The sequence below is a fragment of the Pantherophis guttatus genome, chromosome 2 (assembly GCF_059756535.1).
Source record: "Pantherophis guttatus breed Tessera chromosome 2, ASM5975653v1, whole genome shotgun sequence".
NCBI lineage: Eukaryota > Metazoa > Chordata > Lepidosauria > Squamata > Colubridae > Pantherophis > Pantherophis guttatus.
Window position 1 is genome coordinate 246,925,723 of NC_142064.1, and position 20,091 is coordinate 246,945,813.

The 20,091-nt window shown below is 40.2% G+C and overlaps 1 protein-coding gene across 3 annotated transcripts in view; it reads left to right on the forward strand.

The window, feature by feature from the left end:
- The window catches only part of FHIT (fragile histidine triad diadenosine triphosphatase), a 1,529,913-nt gene extending 1,510,306 nt beyond the window's left edge, over positions 1-19,607 (forward strand). For all 3 annotated transcript variants that reach the window (XM_060684216.2, XM_087883753.1, XM_087883751.1), the window contains 2 exons: positions 8,288-8,397; positions 19,308-19,607. In XM_060684216.2, the coding sequence (XP_060540199.2) occupies positions 8,288-8,389 (102 nt within the window). In that variant the 3' untranslated portion in view covers positions 8,390-8,397; positions 19,308-19,607. The remainder of the gene's footprint in view (positions 1-8,287; positions 8,398-19,307) is intronic.
- Positions 19,608-20,091: the final 484 nt, after the last annotated feature.

The following is a 20,091-nucleotide window of genomic DNA, read 5'->3' on the forward strand; positions in this document are numbered from 1 at the left end:
TCATATCATATCATATCATATCATATCATATCATATCATATCATATCATCATAGTTTAGTGAAAAGAAGGACTAGGGGAGATATGATAGCAGTGTTCCAATATCTCAGGGGCTGCCACAAAGAAGAGGGAGTCAAGCTATTCTCCAAAGGACCTGAGGGTAGAACTAGAAGCAATGGGTGGAAACTAATCAAGGAGAGATGCAACTTAGAACTAAGGAGGAATTTCCTGACAGTTAGAACAATAAATCAGTGGAACAATGTGCCTCCAGAAGTTGTGAATGCTCCAACACTGGAAGTTTTTAATCTTTAATTGCTTAATCCTTCAAATCATGGAGCACTCAGACAACCAATTAAATAAATTAAGACAGTGTTTCCCAATCTATGGTCTGCAGACCCCTGGAGGTCCATGATGTCACAAGGGGTCCACAAAAGCTTGAAGAAATGTTATGATTTAAATTTTGAGTCAAGTCTTGGGGGTCTGTGGCCATAGTCCATGGCCACAAAAGGTATTTAAAGGGGCTCTGTGGTGAAGACAAAGATAAGAATAACAGAATTAAGGCATTTCCCCATTTCTCATGCATCTCTTGTTTGCTTTCATCACTTGTTACCAGTCTATTTGGGAATGTTGAAGAATAAAAAAATGATTGATGAAACCTGGGAATTACAGATTGCTTTTGAGATGAACAGTATCTTCTCTTTCTACTTTCCTTTGCATCAAGTTTAGATTAGGTTAAGGATGCTGGGGAATTTTGTTGGGTCTCATATTAAAATGAACCAGTTGAATCAATATTTCCTGAATTCATATGGGCAAAGGAAATGCAGTTATCTTCTGAACGTGGCAGTTCTTCCAATCTTTCAAAGCTGGTTTTTGGCTCAAGAAAAGTTCTTTCACACACATGCACATTCATTTTGAAAATAATTTCAGAATGCATTTTGCCACAAAACCTGTCAAAACACATTGAAATAATGCATAACGTGTTTGAAGTAGGATACTTTGAGCTTGGTCATTTGAGAACACAGGGTTAATCTCTTCGATAATCTATTGGTTTGGGGTTTTTTTTGACTGTCCATGGTATTACATGAAGTCTTCTCCAACAAGTTCAAAGGCATCAATATTCTTCCTATCCTGTTTCTTTAAAGTCCAATTTTCACTATCATAGAGGTTCACAAGGAACATTGCTCGATTTTGATCGTTGTAGGTATAGATACAGCATTTGCGTATCTTCATCCTTCTTTGAAGCGGATTAGAAGAAACAGACCAAAAGAAAGCACTTGTTTGCATAATGCATAATTAACTTGTGGACTCATGTGATCTAGGCCGCTACCTTGGATGGCTTTAGGAAAGGAATTAGATAAATTAGATAAATCCACAGTGAACAGTTCTATCTAGGGCAGGGGTCTGCAACCTTAAACACTCAAAGAGCCATTTGGACTCGTTTCCCACAGAAAAGAAAACACCAGGAGCCACAAAACATGGGTGGGTGTGGCCAACTTGACGTCACTCACTTCCTCCAGTCACATGACTCCCCCTAGCCACGCCTACCTAGCAGGTCATTAGGGCAGAGAACCAGTTGTTAAAAAATACTGGGAACCACAAAACCCTTTTGACATCTTTCTCTTCCTCCCTCCCCACTTCTCTCTCTCCCTCTCTCTGTATCTCTCTGCCTCTGCCCCTGCCCCAGCCGCTTCTCCATCCCCCGCGGTTGCCCTTATCTTTTCAGGCCAGTAGAGGAGTGACTTGGAGGGGAGGGTGAGGGGCGGGGCCAGCCAGTGGTGGGATCACCTGACAGGGAGCCACAGCAGAGGGCCCAAAGAGCGGCATGCAGCTCCAGAGCTGTAGGTTGTTGACATCTGATCTAGGGCTATTAATCTTAAGCATCAGTGTTACATCTGGATAGGGGGCAGTATGCCTGTATATACCACTTGCAAGGGAATAATGACAGAACAGATGTGTGTTTCTATTTTCTGCTTGCAAACACTTCAGGGGCATCTGGTTGGCTGCTGTGAGAAATAATACGCTGAACAAGGATGGTTGTTGTTAGTCTCATCATCAGATTAAGCATTAGAAACAATTTGACAGGCAAATCAATTGATAGAAATCCACCTGTCTTGAAGGACTCCAAGACCAGGAAGCCATGAAAGTTTATCATATGATAAAGAGATTCTGTGCCTTTTATAGGCCAAAAATTAATAAACGGTAAATGAATGAAGTTCACAAATTTGGACGTAGTGCAGCCATAGATACAAGTGTAGGAATGCATTCTTTGGCTGTTCTGCATTTCAGGCAGTTAAATTGTAGAGTTTTTAAGTTCATAAGCAAAAAAGTTAGTCCTCGACTTACAACAGTTTGTTTAGTGACCATTTAAAGTTACAACAGCACTGAAAAATGTGACTTAGGACCACTTTTCACAGTTATAACCTTTGCAGCATCCCCAGGGTCATGTGATCAAAATGCAGATGCTTGTCAACGGGTTCATATTTATGACCGTTGCTGTGTCCCAAGGTCATGTGCTCAGCTTTTGCGACCTTCTGACAAGCGAAGTCAATGGGGAAGCCAGATTCACTTACCAACCAGATTACTAATTTATCAGCTGCAGTCAGGGGTGGGCTTCAAAAATTTTAGCAAGGGGTTCTCTGCCTGGTTGCTGGATGGGCATGGCCATGGTGGGTGTGGCCTAGTCGGCCTCCTGCACCACGGGGGGGGGGGCATTTTCCCTGGACTCCAGAAGTTTTCCTCAAGTCTCTGTGTGGGCGAAAACAGCCTCCCCAGGCTCCAGAGGCCCTTCCCAAACATCTGGTAGGCCCATTTTTCACCCTCCCCAAGCCTCCGTGTGCACCCTGCACTCACCTGCATCCAAAACGGGCCACATGGGACTCCTGGGAGGGTGAGGCAGGGTGGGCGGGAGTGGGATTTGGGGGTTCTCCGAACTGCACAGAATCATAGCTAGAGGTTCTCTCAAACTCCTGTGAACCCCCAGCAGCCCACCCCTGGCTGCAGGGATTCACTTAACAACTGTGGCAAGAAAGGTTGTAAAATGGGGCAAAGCTCACTTAACAAATGCCTCACTTAACCATAGAAATTGTTGGGCTCAACTGTGGTTATAAGTCAAGGACTACCTGTACAAGATGTGAGGTTTCATTACATATCTCATTAGGGCCACCAAATCCTTTCTTAAGGGTCAATTGCAGAGAGATTACAGGAAGATTTACAATGTAGAGAAAGGGAAGCAGTGTTCTTGGGAATTGCAATTTGACATTTGTTGGCTTGTTTTAACTTAGTGGAACAAAACACTCAGCAATGCATGTTAATGGTATTTTCAATTCCCTCATCTCAGTTCTGGGAATCTGGAAGGATGAAAATGGCCCTTTTATTTTTTTTATTTTTTTTAAAGGGAAGGGTCTGTGTTTTCAAAATTAAAATCTAAGCCCAAAATCATTTATCTTTTCATAATGCTGCTGTTAACCTTTAAACGCATTCGATCCTTGAATGAAGCTACAACTTCATCAAGGGATGAAGGAGAGCAATTGATTCCTCAACTTAGTTTTTGTAGCCTATAATCTAATCTCTAGAACGTTGCCTTGGTCTGATTTCTTTGACATCATTATTCATTCCCAGCTTCTTCCATGAAAACACCTCACTCCATTTGAGAGGCGTTTGTGATGCCAGTCTTCATCTAAAGCAGGACAGAAAGGAGGAAATGCATCTGTGTGCAATGCACCCAATCTTTCTAAAAAAGCAACTGTTAATGAAAGCAACTCTAAGGTCACAGCACTGTTTTAAGGATCTTTAAAGTAAGGATAAATATAAGAGAACTTTGACCTGTTGTGCTGTTAGAAATTAATTACCGGTAAAACCTCCAGCCATTCTAGCTGGTGTTATTTCAGCTTTGGAAATCTAAACTGCCAAGGGGAAAAAAAATCACAACTTGCTCAGCATCAAGGCAGATTAACAACAAAACAAAAAAACAACCTACTGCCATCTTGCTTTAAATCCTTATTCTGTGGTACAAATATTCTTCTAAAAATCTTCCTTTCTTTAAGCAGATCATTACCGATGTCTGGCTTCTCAGCTTTCCTGATAAATTATCCTTCCTGTTTCACGTCAAGCACGGAAAAACTCCTCCACCAATAAGCACCAACTGTCACTTTTGATCACTTGTAAACAGTCAGACTCTTTGAATATTTCTCTTCGGGCGGGGAAAAGAAAAAGAGATTCACTTCCTCCCTTCCCCTCCCCCGCTCCCCACCCCCCCCCAGTGTGAAGTTGCCAGGAAAGCTGACAGCCTGATTTTAAGTTGTTTTATTAAAACGGATAACACGGTGGCATGGCAGACTGTTGTTGTTGTCATTGTTGCGATAGAGCTTGAGGGATGTTCAGTATGTCATTCATTAACTCATCCACACAAAGCAAGCTCGCTCTTTCTTCCACTTTGCAGCAAGAAAGCCCCAGTTCAAAAATATACAAAATTACTGTCATCTCCCAAATCAACAGCTTGCCCAGGATTTGACAAGCACTTACACAGTGGAAGTGTACAATTAGAGGAAATAACAAGGAGCACAGTGGCTGGCATGGTTAGGATGCCAGGTTGGAGGTTAGCAAGCCCACATTTGAGACCCGAGTGCTGCTGTGGGGTTGTATGAGCTCCTGTCCTTCAGTCCAAATCCTGCAGGTGACATGACAGCAGCTCTCAATTGGGCATCTCCCGGGCAATGGTGATGTCACCAGCTATTGCTTTCAACCAGGGGTAGGATTCAAAAATTTTTATTACCAGTTCTGTGGGGCTGGCTTGGTGGGCATGGCATGTCTTGGTGGGCGTGGCAGGGGAAGGATATTGTAAAATCTCTGTTTCCTCCCAATCAGCTAGGACTTTGGAGGCAGAGAATAGATGTGGGCAGGGCCAGTCAGAGGTGGTATTTTCCGGTTCTCCGAACTACTCAAAATTTCCACTACTGGTTCTCCAGAGGTGGTATTCACATACCTGCTGAATACCACCTCTGATTTCAATCCAGAAGCGCTCGGTGCTTCTGACACAAGTGTGATGCGACATGGAGGCACAGATTTAGAACCTCCTTGGCAAAGGATCTGCTTTTTTCTAAATGGTCTTCTTGGCCACAGTTATAAACTTCCCATAAGTCTCTGGAGCAAAGTCATATTGAATGCTGTAGGGGGTTGTGAGAATTGTCAATGATAGGCAGCTCCTCAAACCCAACTGTCCATCTTAATCAGTGTTTTTAAACTGCCAACTCTGCGCCAACTCAGAAAGCTCAAACTGCCCAAGGAGCTGCTGATCCAGTTCTACAGAGAAATTATTGAGTCTGTCATCTGCACCTCTATAACTGTCTGGTTTGGCTCTGCAACCCAACAAGACAGACACAGACTTCAGAAGATAATTAGAACTGCAGAAAAAACAATTGCTACCAACCTGCCTTCCATTGAGGACCTGTATAATGCACGAGTCAAAAAGAGGGCTGTGAAAATATTTACAGATCCCTCGCATCCTGGACATAAATTGTTTCAACTCCTACCCTCAAAACGACGCTATAGAGCACTGCATACCAAAGCAATTAGACACAAGGACAGTTTTTCCCCAAACGCCATCACTCTACTAAACAAATAATTCCCTCAACACTGTCAAACTAGTTACTAAGTCTGCAGTACTATTAATCTTTTCATCGTTCCTATCACCCATCTCCTCCCACTTATGACTGTATGACTGTAATCTTGTTGCTGGTATCCTTAAGATTTATATTGACTGTTTCCTAATATGATTTGATTGCTTATTTGTTCCCTATGACTATCATTAAGTGTAGTACCTTATGATTCTTGACAAATGTATCTTTTCTTTTATGTACACCGAGAGCATATGCACCAAGACAAATTCCTTGTGTGTCCAATCATATTTGGCCAATAAAGAATTCTATTCTATTCTATTCTATTCTATTCTATTCTAGTCTATTCTAGTCTAGTCTAGTCTAGTCTAGTCTAGTCTAGTCTAGTCTAGTCTAGTCTAGTCTAGTTTAAACTTGGCAACTTTAACATGTGTGGACTTCAACCCCAAGAATTCCCTAGCCCACATGGGAAATTAAGTTGCCAAATTTGAGAAATGCTATCTAGATGAGATTACAAATGTTGCTTTGATCAATCTTCTCCTCTGAATGGAAGGAGACAGGGGAGTAGGACTAGGGTGTGACATGATAACAGTGTTCCAGTATCTAAGGGGCTGCCATAAAGAAGAGGAGGTCAACTTATTCTCCAAACATCTGAAAGCAGGACAAAAAGCAATGGATAGAAACTAATCAAGGAGAGAACCAAACTAGAACTAAGAAGAAATTTCCTGACAGAATAATTAATCAGTGGAACAACTTGTCTCCAGAAGTTGTAGGTGCTTCAACACTGGAGGTTTCTAAGAAGAGATTGGACAACCATTTGTCTGAAATGGTACAGGGTCTCCATTTGAGCAGGGGGGTTGGACTAGAAGACCTCCAAGGTTCATTCCAACTCTGGTATTCTGTTATTTGTTTCAGACACTAAAAATCCAGGCCAGATGTGTGAATTAGGAGGGATAAGAATGAATTGCATAATGTCATTGTTGTTGAAGGGTTCAGTCTAAAATACATTTACAAGGAGTAAAATCCACTAACACTGAATGATGAAATGAGTGAGATCTACATCTGACTGAACATGAAATGTAAACTGTTACTGCTTCCACCTCTCTTTCCTTTTTTTAAATCTTTTTTCCCCGCTTTGGGGATGGGTGAGTTTTTCTCAACAAGGATGATTTCACTCTCTCTTTCTCACAATTCATTTATTTTATTTCCAGTCCTCCACGTATCTGATTCAACTGTAATAGGCTGACCGCATTTGACCTATAACAAAAGCTTTATTAAATTGTAAGCCTCAGCCTGGAATGAGGTTAAGACCCACCGTCAGAGAAGGCTTCTCCTAGAAAATGGTTTCCTCTATGATCCTTCTGGTTGCTTTAAGATACATTGATCATGTCACACATGGAGATGCTTCTGAAGTTCTCCTTGCCTGAATTGCTTCTCAAGTGTTAGATTTCTGAGGTGTCTGGTCTTCTTTCTGGAATAGATGCATTAGGAAATATTCACTGTTCCTCTCTCTGTATTACAGAAATACTAGGTACAGTATATACTTGCTTTTGATTTTGTCTCCTGGTTCAAATTCAAATCTTTATTGTCAGTGCACAACATATGTACAATGAGATTGATTGAGCTCCCTCAGTGCACCCTCCCACCCAACACAAAACAACTCATAGTGAAGACAGAAAATCCCTAACCGAATAAATCATATTAACAAACACTGTTGCACCAGTGTGAGCATGTTACATGTTGCGCAGGCCCTGCAAGTCCATCATACTACGTAGTTATGATGTTCGCATTCAGGAGTCTTGACAGCCCACAGATAAAAACTGTTCTTCAGCCTGTTTGTGCAACTGGCTATACTTCTCTATCTCCTTCCTGATGATAGGAGGGTAAAGAAGTGCTGACCAGGGTGTGAGTCGTCCCTGAGGATTTTCCTCACTCTCCTAAGGCAACGAGCCCTAGAGATCTCATCTACTGATATCAGGGGACAGCCCATAATGTTTTGTGCTGTGCTCACCACCCTCTGTAATGTTTTTCTATCTGCACTTGTCAGATCAGCATGCCATACCGTGATGCAATAAGTGAGGATGCTTTCTTTTGTGGACCAGTAAAAGGAGGTTATCAGTTGTTGTTCCACCCTGTTTTTACACAAGACCCTAAGGAAATGGAGTCTCTGTTGGGCCTTCCTGGCCACCCGGATCATGTTGTTTTTCCAGGTGAAGTCTTTGCTGAGATGAACTCCCAGGAATTTAAGGGAGGAAACTCTCTCTACACGGTCCCCCTCGATGTAAAGTGAGGCAGGTTCCTCTCTCTTCCTCCGGAAGTCCAACACCATCTCCTTGGTCTTGCTGATGTTCAGATGCAGGTTATTTTTTAAGCACCATGTGAGTAGTTTTTGAACCTCCCCCGTACACTGTTTTGTCTCCATCTTCCTTTACACAAAACGTTGTGTACGTGTATACATACATGTTGTGAATAAGGTAAATGAAGTGGAGGAACTAAAAGCTGAGAAAGTTGAGATGATGAAGTTCGAGAATTTGAAATCTTCCCAATTATTCAAAAATTGGAAATAAATTATTGGAATCAAAGAACAGGATAAAAACACCAACCTTTATGATCATAACATTCATTGCTTCAATTACTTCCCCCTCAAAATAGTAACCCTTTCTTCTTTCCTATTAAGCTTCAGCGTCATGACAAAGAAGCGGAAGATTCCCCCAGCAAATGGAGAACTGAGGAAGAAATGGCAATTGAAGCTGCAATCCTCAAGAAATATTTTCAGTGAATGAAGAGGTAACTTACTCCTTACATAGAGAATTATACATTGCCTTATCATATATTATAGGAATTATGTATTACAATATATAACTATATCTTCCCGCATATAAGTAGAATTCAAGCTCACCATTTAGTGACCATTCAAAGTTACAAGTAACGCTGAATGTGGGGATTTATAACCAAGCCTCACAGTTCCAGTGAGTACCATAGTTCCAACCATTGCAATATCCTTGCAATCACATGATTGCATGAACCTGGGCTTCTGTGGTGGCGCAGTGGTTAGAAGGCAATATTGCAGGCTAATTCTGGCCACAGCCAGGAGTTTGATCCTCACCGGCTCAAGATTGACTCAGCCTTCCATCCTTCTGAGGTCAGTAAAATGAGGACCCAGATTGTTAAGGAAAATATGCTGACTCTGTAAACTTACTTATATATAGCTTCATAGCTATATATAAGTAAGTGGTATTGCTATTGCTCTGTGCCCAGTTCATGATTATGATATTTCAGTGAGCCGTGGTCACTGGATTGTGATTTCCGACACTCCCTGCCAGCTTTCCAGAAGCACAGTCAATACAGAAGCTGGCAGGAAGTCAGAAGTAACTTTTTTTTTTTGCCTGAAATCCATACTGTCTGCCTGTAGCACACACACCCCACATCTTTCCCATTGACAGTATGGGAAGGGAGGTGTACAGTATTCCACCCTACCCCCACATACTCACCTGTACTCTATAGCAACTGTGTCTAGCACTTCCCTACCATCTTGCATTACCTAAACACCAGCCTGCTTGCCTGGGACTTCTGCCTCTTCCCACTTAACAACTCAAATGGGCCTGGGTTCATGGCAGTAATTGGGTAAGTTTAATTGCTGCAGTGGTGAAATCCATTTTTTTGTTACTACCAGTTTTGTGGGCGTGGCTTGGTGGGCATGGTGTGGTACCGGTTTTGTGGGCGTGGCAGGGGAAGGATACTGCAAAATCCCCATTCCCTCCCCACTCCTGGGGGAAGGATATTGCAAAATCTCCATTCCCACTCCACTCTGGGGCCAGCCAGAGGTGGTATTTGCCAGTTCTCCAAACTGCTCAAAATTTCCGCTACCGGTTTTCCAGAACCTGTCAGAACCTGCTGGATTTCACCCCTGGATTGCTGGGATTACTGTTACTATGCCATGCAATCATATGACATTGCAATTTACAATCACATTGCTCAGTGATGGAAATTCCAGTCCCAATTGCCATTGTAACACCTATATGGTATGCAGAAGGGTAGCCATGTTAGAGTGTTGCGGGAAAAATTGACTATAAGAAACGTAATAAAAATCTACTACTGTGTTTACAATGAGTGCATTGCTAAATAACCCTTTGTTGACAATATTGTAGCATTCTTGTTATAATTTCTAAAATTTGGGGAAATTATCTTTCAGTGGACAAATCAGTCAGTTTCATAGCATTTGTCATTTGATCCCACTTCCAAATCCCATTAAGAATTTGACTAAAGAAAATCCATGTAAAATTCACATCTCGTTTGTCCAGAATTTTCATTCATTGATATTCTTTGGAAACTTTCCTTTTAAAAATAATCTTTCTTTTTTTAAAAATAAAAATAAAAAATGATTGAGTATTTTACATTTTAAAACCAAACACACAATAGCAAAAGAAGTCAAGAGACAAAAATGAAAAACAAAAACACACGCACATCAGACGTTAAAATACAATAATGATATTGATATTAACATACTGGATATAAATGTAAATAATGATCCTGCTAACAAAACAGTTAATTATGAATATTTAAAAATAAAGAGAAGGAGCGGGAGGATAAAAGCTAAGCGTAAAGACAAAAGTTGATGCAGAAAATTGTAAAATTGTATATATCTGTTGTTAGTATTGTATTTTAAAAATAATCTTTCTATTTCCCCCTGCAAAACATAACTTTTTAAATGCATGCTTTATTTTTTGAGTTGACCTCAGCATTTGAGTGGCATTCAAGCATTCCTCGTTCATTCCTACCTACATGAACCTACAGTAACATGAACAAGCATAAAGATTTTAAAAATTTTGGAACAAGGAAAAAAGTCTTGTCCATTATAGTATTAGAAGCTTTCAAGCCAAGATGGGAGAACTACAACCAGAATCCCAGTTACCTGGGTTTGCTAACCTTCAACACATAATGGTATTTCACCTATGCTGGCTGGTGAATTCTGGGAGCTGAAGTCCACACATCTTCAAGTGGCCAGTTATTATTGAAATCTTTATTCATCTAACACTTGATGTTTATGTGATGGCTAATCATTGCTTGAGCTAGAAATACAAACAATTAGCTTCCAATTGTTTTAAAATCCACCATTTTCCTCTCCCAGTTATGAGATTTAGATGAATATTTGTGGTGAAATGATATATGTACAATTACTAAGTAATGTGTTTTTTAGGAATTACCTTCCGTTACAGGATCAAATCTCTCTGTCAGGAACCACTGAGCTTCTTTGTAAATGTACAGTCATGACATATCGACAAGAGATAGTGAAGAATATGAGGAGCTGATGGGGAACAGTTTTCCCTTTTTAAAAATGCTTTCTAAACAAAAATGAGCAGGATTAAGGCCTTAAGGTTGCAGAAACCTCAGGAAACTAAGAAGGCAGGGGTCCGTTGTGGAGACCTAGGGCAACTGACAGAAAACACAGGAAGACACAGCAGGACGCGTAATCCAAAGAAAACAGAATTCTAAATTCTTGCCTTTATTTTTTTGTTTGTTTGTTTCAATTAATATAGCTGTTTGTCTCAACCTTGTCACTCTGAGCAGTGAACAGCAACTAAAATTAAATGACCGCTGCAAAAAAAAAATAAATAAAGGTCATAAAATACAACTGTCTTGATTCATGATCATGATAGGCACTGGCTCCATGACAGTCGTAAGTCCAGAACTACTTGTCATTTTCACATAGACTAGAGGACAAGGCTTGAAAAGATGACCTTTCAAAGAGTGAAAAAGTGTTCTTAGCAAAAAACAAAACAAAAACCCAAACAGCTTCTTTTCAATTTTATCTGCTGTCCTTCCTCCGTCACCGATTTGCAGCATCCCTGCAGTAAAGTTCTATAATGCTGAATCAGAACCAGTTATCTTCTCACATAACAATCAGCTTTCTGAACTCAACTCAGCTGCCCTGGATTAGCCAGCCAATTGTGCCAGTTGCTTAATGAGCTTTCACTGTGGACAATAGGATCACAACATGAGAAATCACATTCTAATTAAAGCTGTTATTTTTTTTAAGGAAAAATAACTGAATTGCAATTTTTCTTTTCTTCCATTAACACATTCAAGCATCAGCACTTCCTGAACCGTCCAGGTCAAGGAGGTCTTGAGGAACTGCAGATTGCTTTCTTTCCCATTAATATGAGCGATGGGGAAGGGAAGAAAATCATTTGAATATAATAAATAAGCACTTAATTTATCCTAACGGTGCCTTTGCAAGCTTTGCACTATTGCCAAGAGTTATTCTAATTTTTATTTCAATGTGCTTTCAGAATAGCTGATAGGCAGGAGATCAGCCACATTTCATATTTATGCTGAAGGCAGTATTGTAAACTGGAAAAAGAATCCCTGCGGATTTGGGGGTGATAATCAGATACAGTTGGACCATGTCAACTTCATCCCATCTCTTTCATAGACTTGAGGGCAGTCTCTCCCTCTCTGGTATCCTCATCGATGGGCATCCAAGAGTCCTTTATTAAGATTGAGAATATCTGTAGCACAGGTTAAAATGAAGGGTCCTTGGTGCTCTCTGAACTTCTTACAGCCATTTCTTTTCTTACAGCCATTTCATTACTCAAAGTAGGTAATGAACAATCTGAAGTGGTTTCTCCACACATCATCCTTAAGTGAAGCGTGCAAACCAACGTCTGCGTTTCCTGCATCGGATGAGGAGACCACATGTTTCTCCTTCTGTCCTGGCCACTTTTTACAGAGGCACGATTGAAAGCATTTTAACAAACGGCATCACTGTTTGGTTTGGTGGCTGCAGTGCCTCAGATAGAAAGTCCATACAGAGAGTGGTAAGGACAGCCAAGAAGATTATAGGAAGCTTGCTTCCTGTTATTCAGGACACTGCTTATAAGCCTTATGTGCTTAGAGCTCAAAGCATTGTTAGAGACCCCACACACCCACTTCATGGTCTGTTTCTGTTACTCCCCTCTGGAAGGAGGTTTCGAAGTATTTCTAGCAGAAACAGTTTTGTTCCCTATGTCATCTGTCTGGTAAATTTGCAAGATAAGTTTTTGTCGCCATGTACATGAATAGATCTGAGCTAGACTGTGTTGTTTCTCTGTGTCATATAATACGGTATATGTGGGTATATGCATAATTTTGTATTTATTTATTTATTTTGTCATGTTTATGTAGTATACAGTATATTGGAGGTGGTGATCCTTTGAGAGCTGTGTGCAACGAAATTTCATTTTAATGTATGCCAATTAGTGTTCATTCAAAGTGACAATACAGTTATTGTATCTATCTATCTATCTATCTATCTATCTATCTATCTATCTATCTATGTATCATCATCAGTTCTAGCAAGGAATAGGCTTTGCTCTCAGTTTATATTCTAGTGACTTGCCCTGTTGGTGGAAGTGGTCTTGGAGGTTATTTGGTTGAGCTCTTTATTGTTAACTTGTTTGGCAGTTCCTTGATTGGAGTATTGTTTACTTCTTGATTGGTTGGTCTGATGTTAATCTTGGAGTTAATCTATGCTCATCTGTGTGTTGATTGCTGGTGGGGAGGTCTTTTTGTTCCCTTTTTGGCTTGTTGATTGTCTCTTTTGCACAGTATGTAGCTATTGTTTATGTCTACGTGTCTATTGATGGCTACTTTGCCAGAGTGACAGGCTTCTAGAAATACTCTAGTATTTTTGAATTTGGCTTGGTCTAGGACGGTCACAGTTTCGTAGCTGGAACTATGGTAGGTCTGTCCATCACGTCTTTTGACTGCTAATCGGCAGGGGTGAAATGCTCCCGGTTCGGACCAGCTCGCCCGATCCGGTAGTGATGGGGGCGGGTGGTTCAGAGAACCGGTAGCAAAAATCCCTGCCCCGCCCCCCCATGCCCAGCTGAGTCGCACAATCATCAGAGGCTTTTTTTTTTTTACTTTTAAAAGCATTTTTTCTATAACTTCGGCCGAAAAAATGTTTTTAAAAGTAAAAAAAAAAAGCCTCTGATAATTGCGTGGCTAGTCAAAGCCATTTAAAAGAAAAATATCCTTGTTTTCTTTTAAATGCTCTGACGATCCAAAAAACCTCTGCCGATCAGGGAACTCAGCTTGGATCGTCAGAGCATTTAAAAGAAAACAAGGATTTTTTTTTTCTTTTAAATGCTCTGATGATCCCAGCTGAGTTCCCTGATTGGCAGAGGTTTTTTTAAAAAGCCTCTGCCGATCAGGGAACTCAGCTTGGATCCTCAGAGCCTTTTGAAAACATTTTTTTACAACCTCATAGCCGAAGAGGTTGTAGAAAAAATGGTTTTAAAAGTAAAAAAAAAAATTGGCCACGCCCACCCAGTCACATTATCCCCCCACCAAGCCACGCCCACAGAACAGGTAGTAACAAATTTTAGATTTCACCCCTGCTAATAGGTATTCATGGGTGCATTCTGTCAGTCTTCTACTTCTTTGTCCTGCGTTGTTGTTGTTGTTGCGGTCATTACACTGTATGTTGTAGATGACTCCTTTATTCTTCTTCTGGGGCTGTTGTATTTCCCCAAACTACTCTTCCTGATCAGGGATGGCGTTATTTCCCACCATCTTAAGATAAGAAGCACATGGACATTGTACAGCAAGTCCTTAAAACATGGTTTAAAGAACCTGAGAAATCTTCTCTCAAACATAGGAAAAAGTAGCTCTACTTTTCTTTGCTCTTTATTAGAATAGCTGATAGAGATATGATAAGTAACTAATTAACTAAGTAAAATCAATTGGGGACTTTTTTCCCTAACCTCTGTCAAAAAAAAGTTTGAATCAACTGGTCCAATGATTTGACAGTCTTTTGTAGACTTAGTGAAAATGTATGCAATGGATAGTATTTCCCAAGAAAGAGATACCATATTCTTTGGACTATAAGAAGCACTGGTGTATAAGATGCACCAAGATTTCGAAGAGGTAAGTAAGGGGGGGAAAGGTTTTTGCCCTCCCTGGCCCCCAGGAGCCCTCTGCAGGCCTCTGCGTGCCCCGTTTTTCATAAAAATGGAGCCGTTTTTGCCCATTTTTGCAAAAGGGGCACGCAGAGGGTTTGGGAGGCCTGCAGAGTGCTCCTGGGGGCTGGGGGAGGACAAAAATGAAAAAGTGAAAAATGGGGACGTTTTTGCCCTCCCCAGCCCCCAGGAGCACTCTGCAGGCCTCCCAAACCCTTTGCGCACCCTGTTTTTTCGAAAAACAGGCCCATTTTTCACAAAAATGGGGCTTCGGGAGGCCAAAAATGGCTGTATTCGGTGTATACCAACATTTCCACCATCTTTTTTTGGGGGGGGAGTTTGCGTTATATTCTGAAAAATACAGTATATTCTCAAATTCAGCTTTTGACATTTCCCCAGCTTTCCTTAGAATAGATGCATGAGCATTATTCTTCATATACAATCACTTCCATCTATGATTGCTGTCATATGTTTTCCGTTTGGAAGAAAGGAGCACAATGACAAACCCTTGGAGCACCATCAACAAAGGGACTTTTTCTTCCTAAGTGCCATTCATCTGTGTGATGTGCTTGTGACTCCATTCTGGGACTGTTTGCATATAATCCTTGCACAAATATACATTTTGGTAATCGGAGGTGGATTTCAACACACTCCAAGTCTTAAGTGCTATTAATTATTTCACCCACTCAGCCAGCCGTAAGAACCATTAATTACCAAAGAGGAATGATAGCAATTGACTCTCGCGCATAAGATTTCTAATTTCTAAACATTTGGGAGGGGGGGAAGGAACTCTTTGGCGTTAGAAGGAATATATTTTCTCCAGGTCACCTTCAGAAATCTGCTTATAGAAAGAACATGTAAGCTCACCCCCACGTGGACAACATCTGTCACTTAGAATGGCAGGGGCACAAAACATTCTCTTTCCATCAGCATGATTGACTCCCTTTTGTTTAAACAGATTTTCAAATTATTTAAAAGTCAATACCGAGGGGGGGGGAGAAAATCCCAAACCTACCAAGTCCGCCTCACATTTTGGAGGCCGTTCCAAAGGATTTGCAGCTATAAGAAGGAGCAAACGGAAAGCAAGAGTTTATTTAATTTATTTATTTCCTTTGAACTGGATTTCAGTAAAAGTCAATATTAGCAAAAAGGTTTATAGTCAAATACAAAACTGGTTGTTGGCAATTGCTAATATGAACCTCTCTGGCGAAAGCAGGTAGTCCTCAACTTACAGCCACAGTTGGGACTAGATTTTTGTTGTTGTTAAGTGACTTATGCCAGATTTTACGGTCTTTCCTGCCACAGTTGTTAATAGCAATAGCACTTAGACTTATATACCGTTTTACAGTGTTTTACAGCCCTCTCTAAATGATTTTACAGAGTCAGCATATTGCCCCCAATGAGCTGGGTCCTCCTTTTACCGACCTCGGAAGGATGGAAGGCTTAGTCAAACTTGAGCCTGATGAGATTTGAACTGCCAAATTGCAGGCAGCCAGCAGGCAGCAGAAGTAGCCTGCAGTACTGCACTCTAACCACTGCGCCACCATGGCTCATTTAAGCAAATTACCACAGTTAAGTGACTTATTCAGTCCTTAAGCAAATTGAGCCCCCCCCCTTGATTTTCCTTGTTGGAAGCTGGCTGGGAAAATCTCAAATGGCGATCACAAAACACTGCAACCATCATAAATATAGGTTGGTTGCCAAGTACTCCAGTTTTCATCCCATGAGTGGTACACATGCAGTAACGATCATAAGTGTGAGGGTTGGTGTGGTAAGCCACTTTTTTCAATGTTGCGGTAACTTCGAATGGTTGTAAATTGAAAAATACCTGCAGTGGAAATGGATGGAAGGGAAGGAGATTATGAGTAGAATCCATATTTCAAATAGAAAAAGAAAGTAAGGAAGCAGGTAAGGAAGAAATTACTTCACTTGGCTCAAAATAAGAGCTCCCCCAAAGCTTATGGACCTGTTCCCTATAAAAAATTCTGGAGCATTAATAGCTGTAAGGTTTAGACACATTTCTGAATGGAATTCTGCATTCTTCTCCCTCAGACGCAGAGAATATAGAATGGCATTTATAGAGAATATAGACTGTATAAAGAATATACATGTAGGAGAATATAGAATTTATACATGTTCACTCCATTGCCTGAATGGTGACTTTTTAAACAAAAAACTTTCCAGTTCTACCCATCACATTTGATGTATGGCATTGCACAGATTATTGCAATATTGTGTCCCCTTAATAAATACGGAATGCAAGATCATCTATAAGATTTAGCTTGTCTTTGGTTAGGGAGTTCTGCCACAGATAGGATATATGCCAATCATGCTTCTTATTTCCCAGCATGAACCTATTTGTCTTTGAACCATCCTTTCCAGACTGCTTCCTGCCTAAATAAGTTCACGGTATTTTCTGATCAGGATTTGTTTTTAAACTCTTTGTTAAATTCTTTGTCCCCCACCGCTGATTTCCCTTGCTCTCTCCCTCATACTTTTCCAAGTACAATTCCTCCTCCTCCTCCTCCTCCTCCTCCTCCTCCTCCTCCTCCTCCTCCTCCTCCTCCTCCTCCTCCTCCTCCTCCTCCTCCTCCTCCTCTTCTTCTTCTTCTTCTTCTTCTTCTTCTTCTTCTTCTTCTTCTTCTTCTTCTTCTTCTTCTTCTTCTTCTTCTTCTTCTTCCATATCCGTCATCGGATGTTGGCGATCATGTTGGCAATCCTATTTTTGTCAACAGCCATATGAAAAAGTGCTGCTGAGTTTTGTCCAAACCAATCCCTTAGATTTTGAAGCCATGATGTTCTTCTTCTGCCTGGACCTCATTTGCCTTCAATCTTTCCCTGGAGGATTAAGTGAAGGATGCCATATTTTTCTGGGTGTTGCATCACATGTCCAAATTATTCTAACTTTAGCTTTTTAATGGCTTTGATTATTTCCCTTTGCTTTCCCAGGTGGCTTATCACCTCCTCATTTGTGATTTTGTTAACCCATTTTATACATAACAGTCATCTGTAAATTCACATTTCAAATGCTTCTAGTTTCTTCAAGTGGTTTTCTGTCAGAGACCAGCTCTCTACTCCATAGAGCAGGATAGAAAAGATGTAACATCTGACAAGCCTGATTTTCAGTCTTAGGCTTATATCATGACTGCAGAAGACATAAGGGGTGCTAAGAATCTCCCGGTCCACTAGAAACATGATAAACCCAAAACTACGAATTGGAACATGGAACCAAGTACAATTGTAACTTAGATTTATATTATGACAATATGCATAGAGTTATTTTATATTCTTTTCTTAATCATCATCACCAAAATAAATGTTGTGTTTTTCATTGTGACCACACTCCTGGTTGATATATCTGTTGAGTACAATTTCATTATCTTATTCTTAATCAATCACTCCCATATAATTTAAAAGGTAAAAGTCATCCATATGCAAGTAATCTGAATACATATTAGAAATATTCAGAAAACTACTTCGGGGGAGAGCTATGCTTTAATGAGGGAAAATCAATTGCAAAGAGAGGCAATTGCACCACAGATCTTATAACATATTTGATAATGATTGTCATGTATTTAAACTCTTTTTATGGAATGTTTGTGACCCAGTACTTCTTCTACAGTATAAGATTTCCACAAGCAGTGGAAACTTTCTTCCTGGTCAGTTAGCAACAGCACTAAGATTTATATACCTCTTTAGTGCCTTATAGCCCTGTCTAAGTGATTTACAGAGTCAAGATATTGCCCCCAACGAGCTGGGTCCTCATTTTACAGACCTTGGAAGGATGGAAGGCTGAGTCAAACTTGAGCCGGTCAGAATTGAATTCCTGGCAATGAACAGTGAATTAGCCTACAATACTGCATTCTAACCACTGCACCACCACGGCTTCAGATACTCTTTAAAGATATAAGATATCTAAGGAGTTGTCTTCTTAGCTCCTTAGCAAGTCCGCTCACTTGCTCCAACAGAAGAGGCCTACTTTAGATCCTGTCTGCTAAAGAATTTTGGGTGGAGAGGTCCAAGACAAGAGACTTTTCTGCTGTAGCCACCAGTTATCTCCTCACTGGAAGTAAGGTCTACTCCAACACTCCTGGCCTTCTAGAAGAGTCTGAAAACTGCTGGGTGGCCTAAGAGCCCACTAGGGGCATACCATGTTGGGGGTGGCTCTTGGGGCAGAGAATCTCTTCCCCCATGGCACCCATCTTCTTCTCTTTTTTTAGCGTTCTATTTAATTGTCCTAATTTTAATTGCTTTGTATTACTCTTATTTTTTATTATTATATTTTAAGCTGCCTAGAATTGTCATATCAGTGTGATGGGGGAGGAAAAAAAACACTAACTAAATAGATTTAGTAAATAAAAAGTAACATGGACATCATAAAGTTAAGCAACTTATGGTGCTAGTCTGGATCCCCAGTATTATAATTATATTTGTCATGATAATTGCCGCTCTGTGAGGTGAGTAGGGCTGAGAGAGAAGGACTGAGCCAAGTTATTATACTGTCACATAGGCATGACACATCTGGATGACATGCATACTATTATGGTGACTTCTATAAATAGATAATGCCCAAAGATTTAATTGTGATTTTCAGCTCTGCATATTGCATTTCCTCTATTACAATCAAAAATTCTATCTTGGAAAATGCTAATGACTACTGATTGCTTAATCTTATAATTTTTGCCTTATTTAAATATGGGACAAAATGTTATTGTATTTAACAAAATATCTGATTTTATATTCAATCTTTTTCAGGAGCAACACAATCTTTTCAATTAGTTCTGAAGCGGGAGAAGTGGAGAAGAGCCTCTTTTGTTCCCAGCTAAACTAGAATTGAAATGATGGAGGATGACAACACGTTTAGTAAAGATACTGGATAAAACAAAGAATGTTTTATCAGTCAGGGTCTTACTTAGGTTAAGAGGCTTCTTAGCTTTGGTTTCATTAAAGATATTTGAATTTGGGATGTGTGTATGAATAAATATTCCTGAGTTGTAACATCTCAAACCGAAAGTAAACACTAAAATTTTAGATAATAAATTCGTTGTGAAAATATTTTATTGATGTTACTCATTGGATAGTTTGTTCTTTAACAATGTAAGTAGTATTTTTTTATGCTTGCTTTTGTAATGGAGCCTGGAAATTTCTACCACAAACAAGTAGCTCCAGAAAACTTTACTGGATTGCTAGAAAGGTCTCGTCCCTACCTCAATTTTAAAAGGCAAATGATTCAGTTCCGAGGGAGAGTTTTGTGAGACCATTAGTGACGTAGACACTACACTGACAGCCCTTGACTTTGTACACTGTTTTTTTAAAAAATTCCAGTATAAAGTTGGTTCATTTTCTTTTCAAAGTATAAGATGCTCCGGAGTATAAAACATACATTAGTTTTTGGGGAGGAAAACAAGAAAAAAAAAATTCTGCCTCTGCCTACCAGCATCCCTCCATATTCATCTGGCTGGCGTTCTTCCTGCAAACAGCAAACAGCCTGGTTAGCTTCAGCACATTGTCGCAGCCTGATTTAGCACAAACAGCTGAT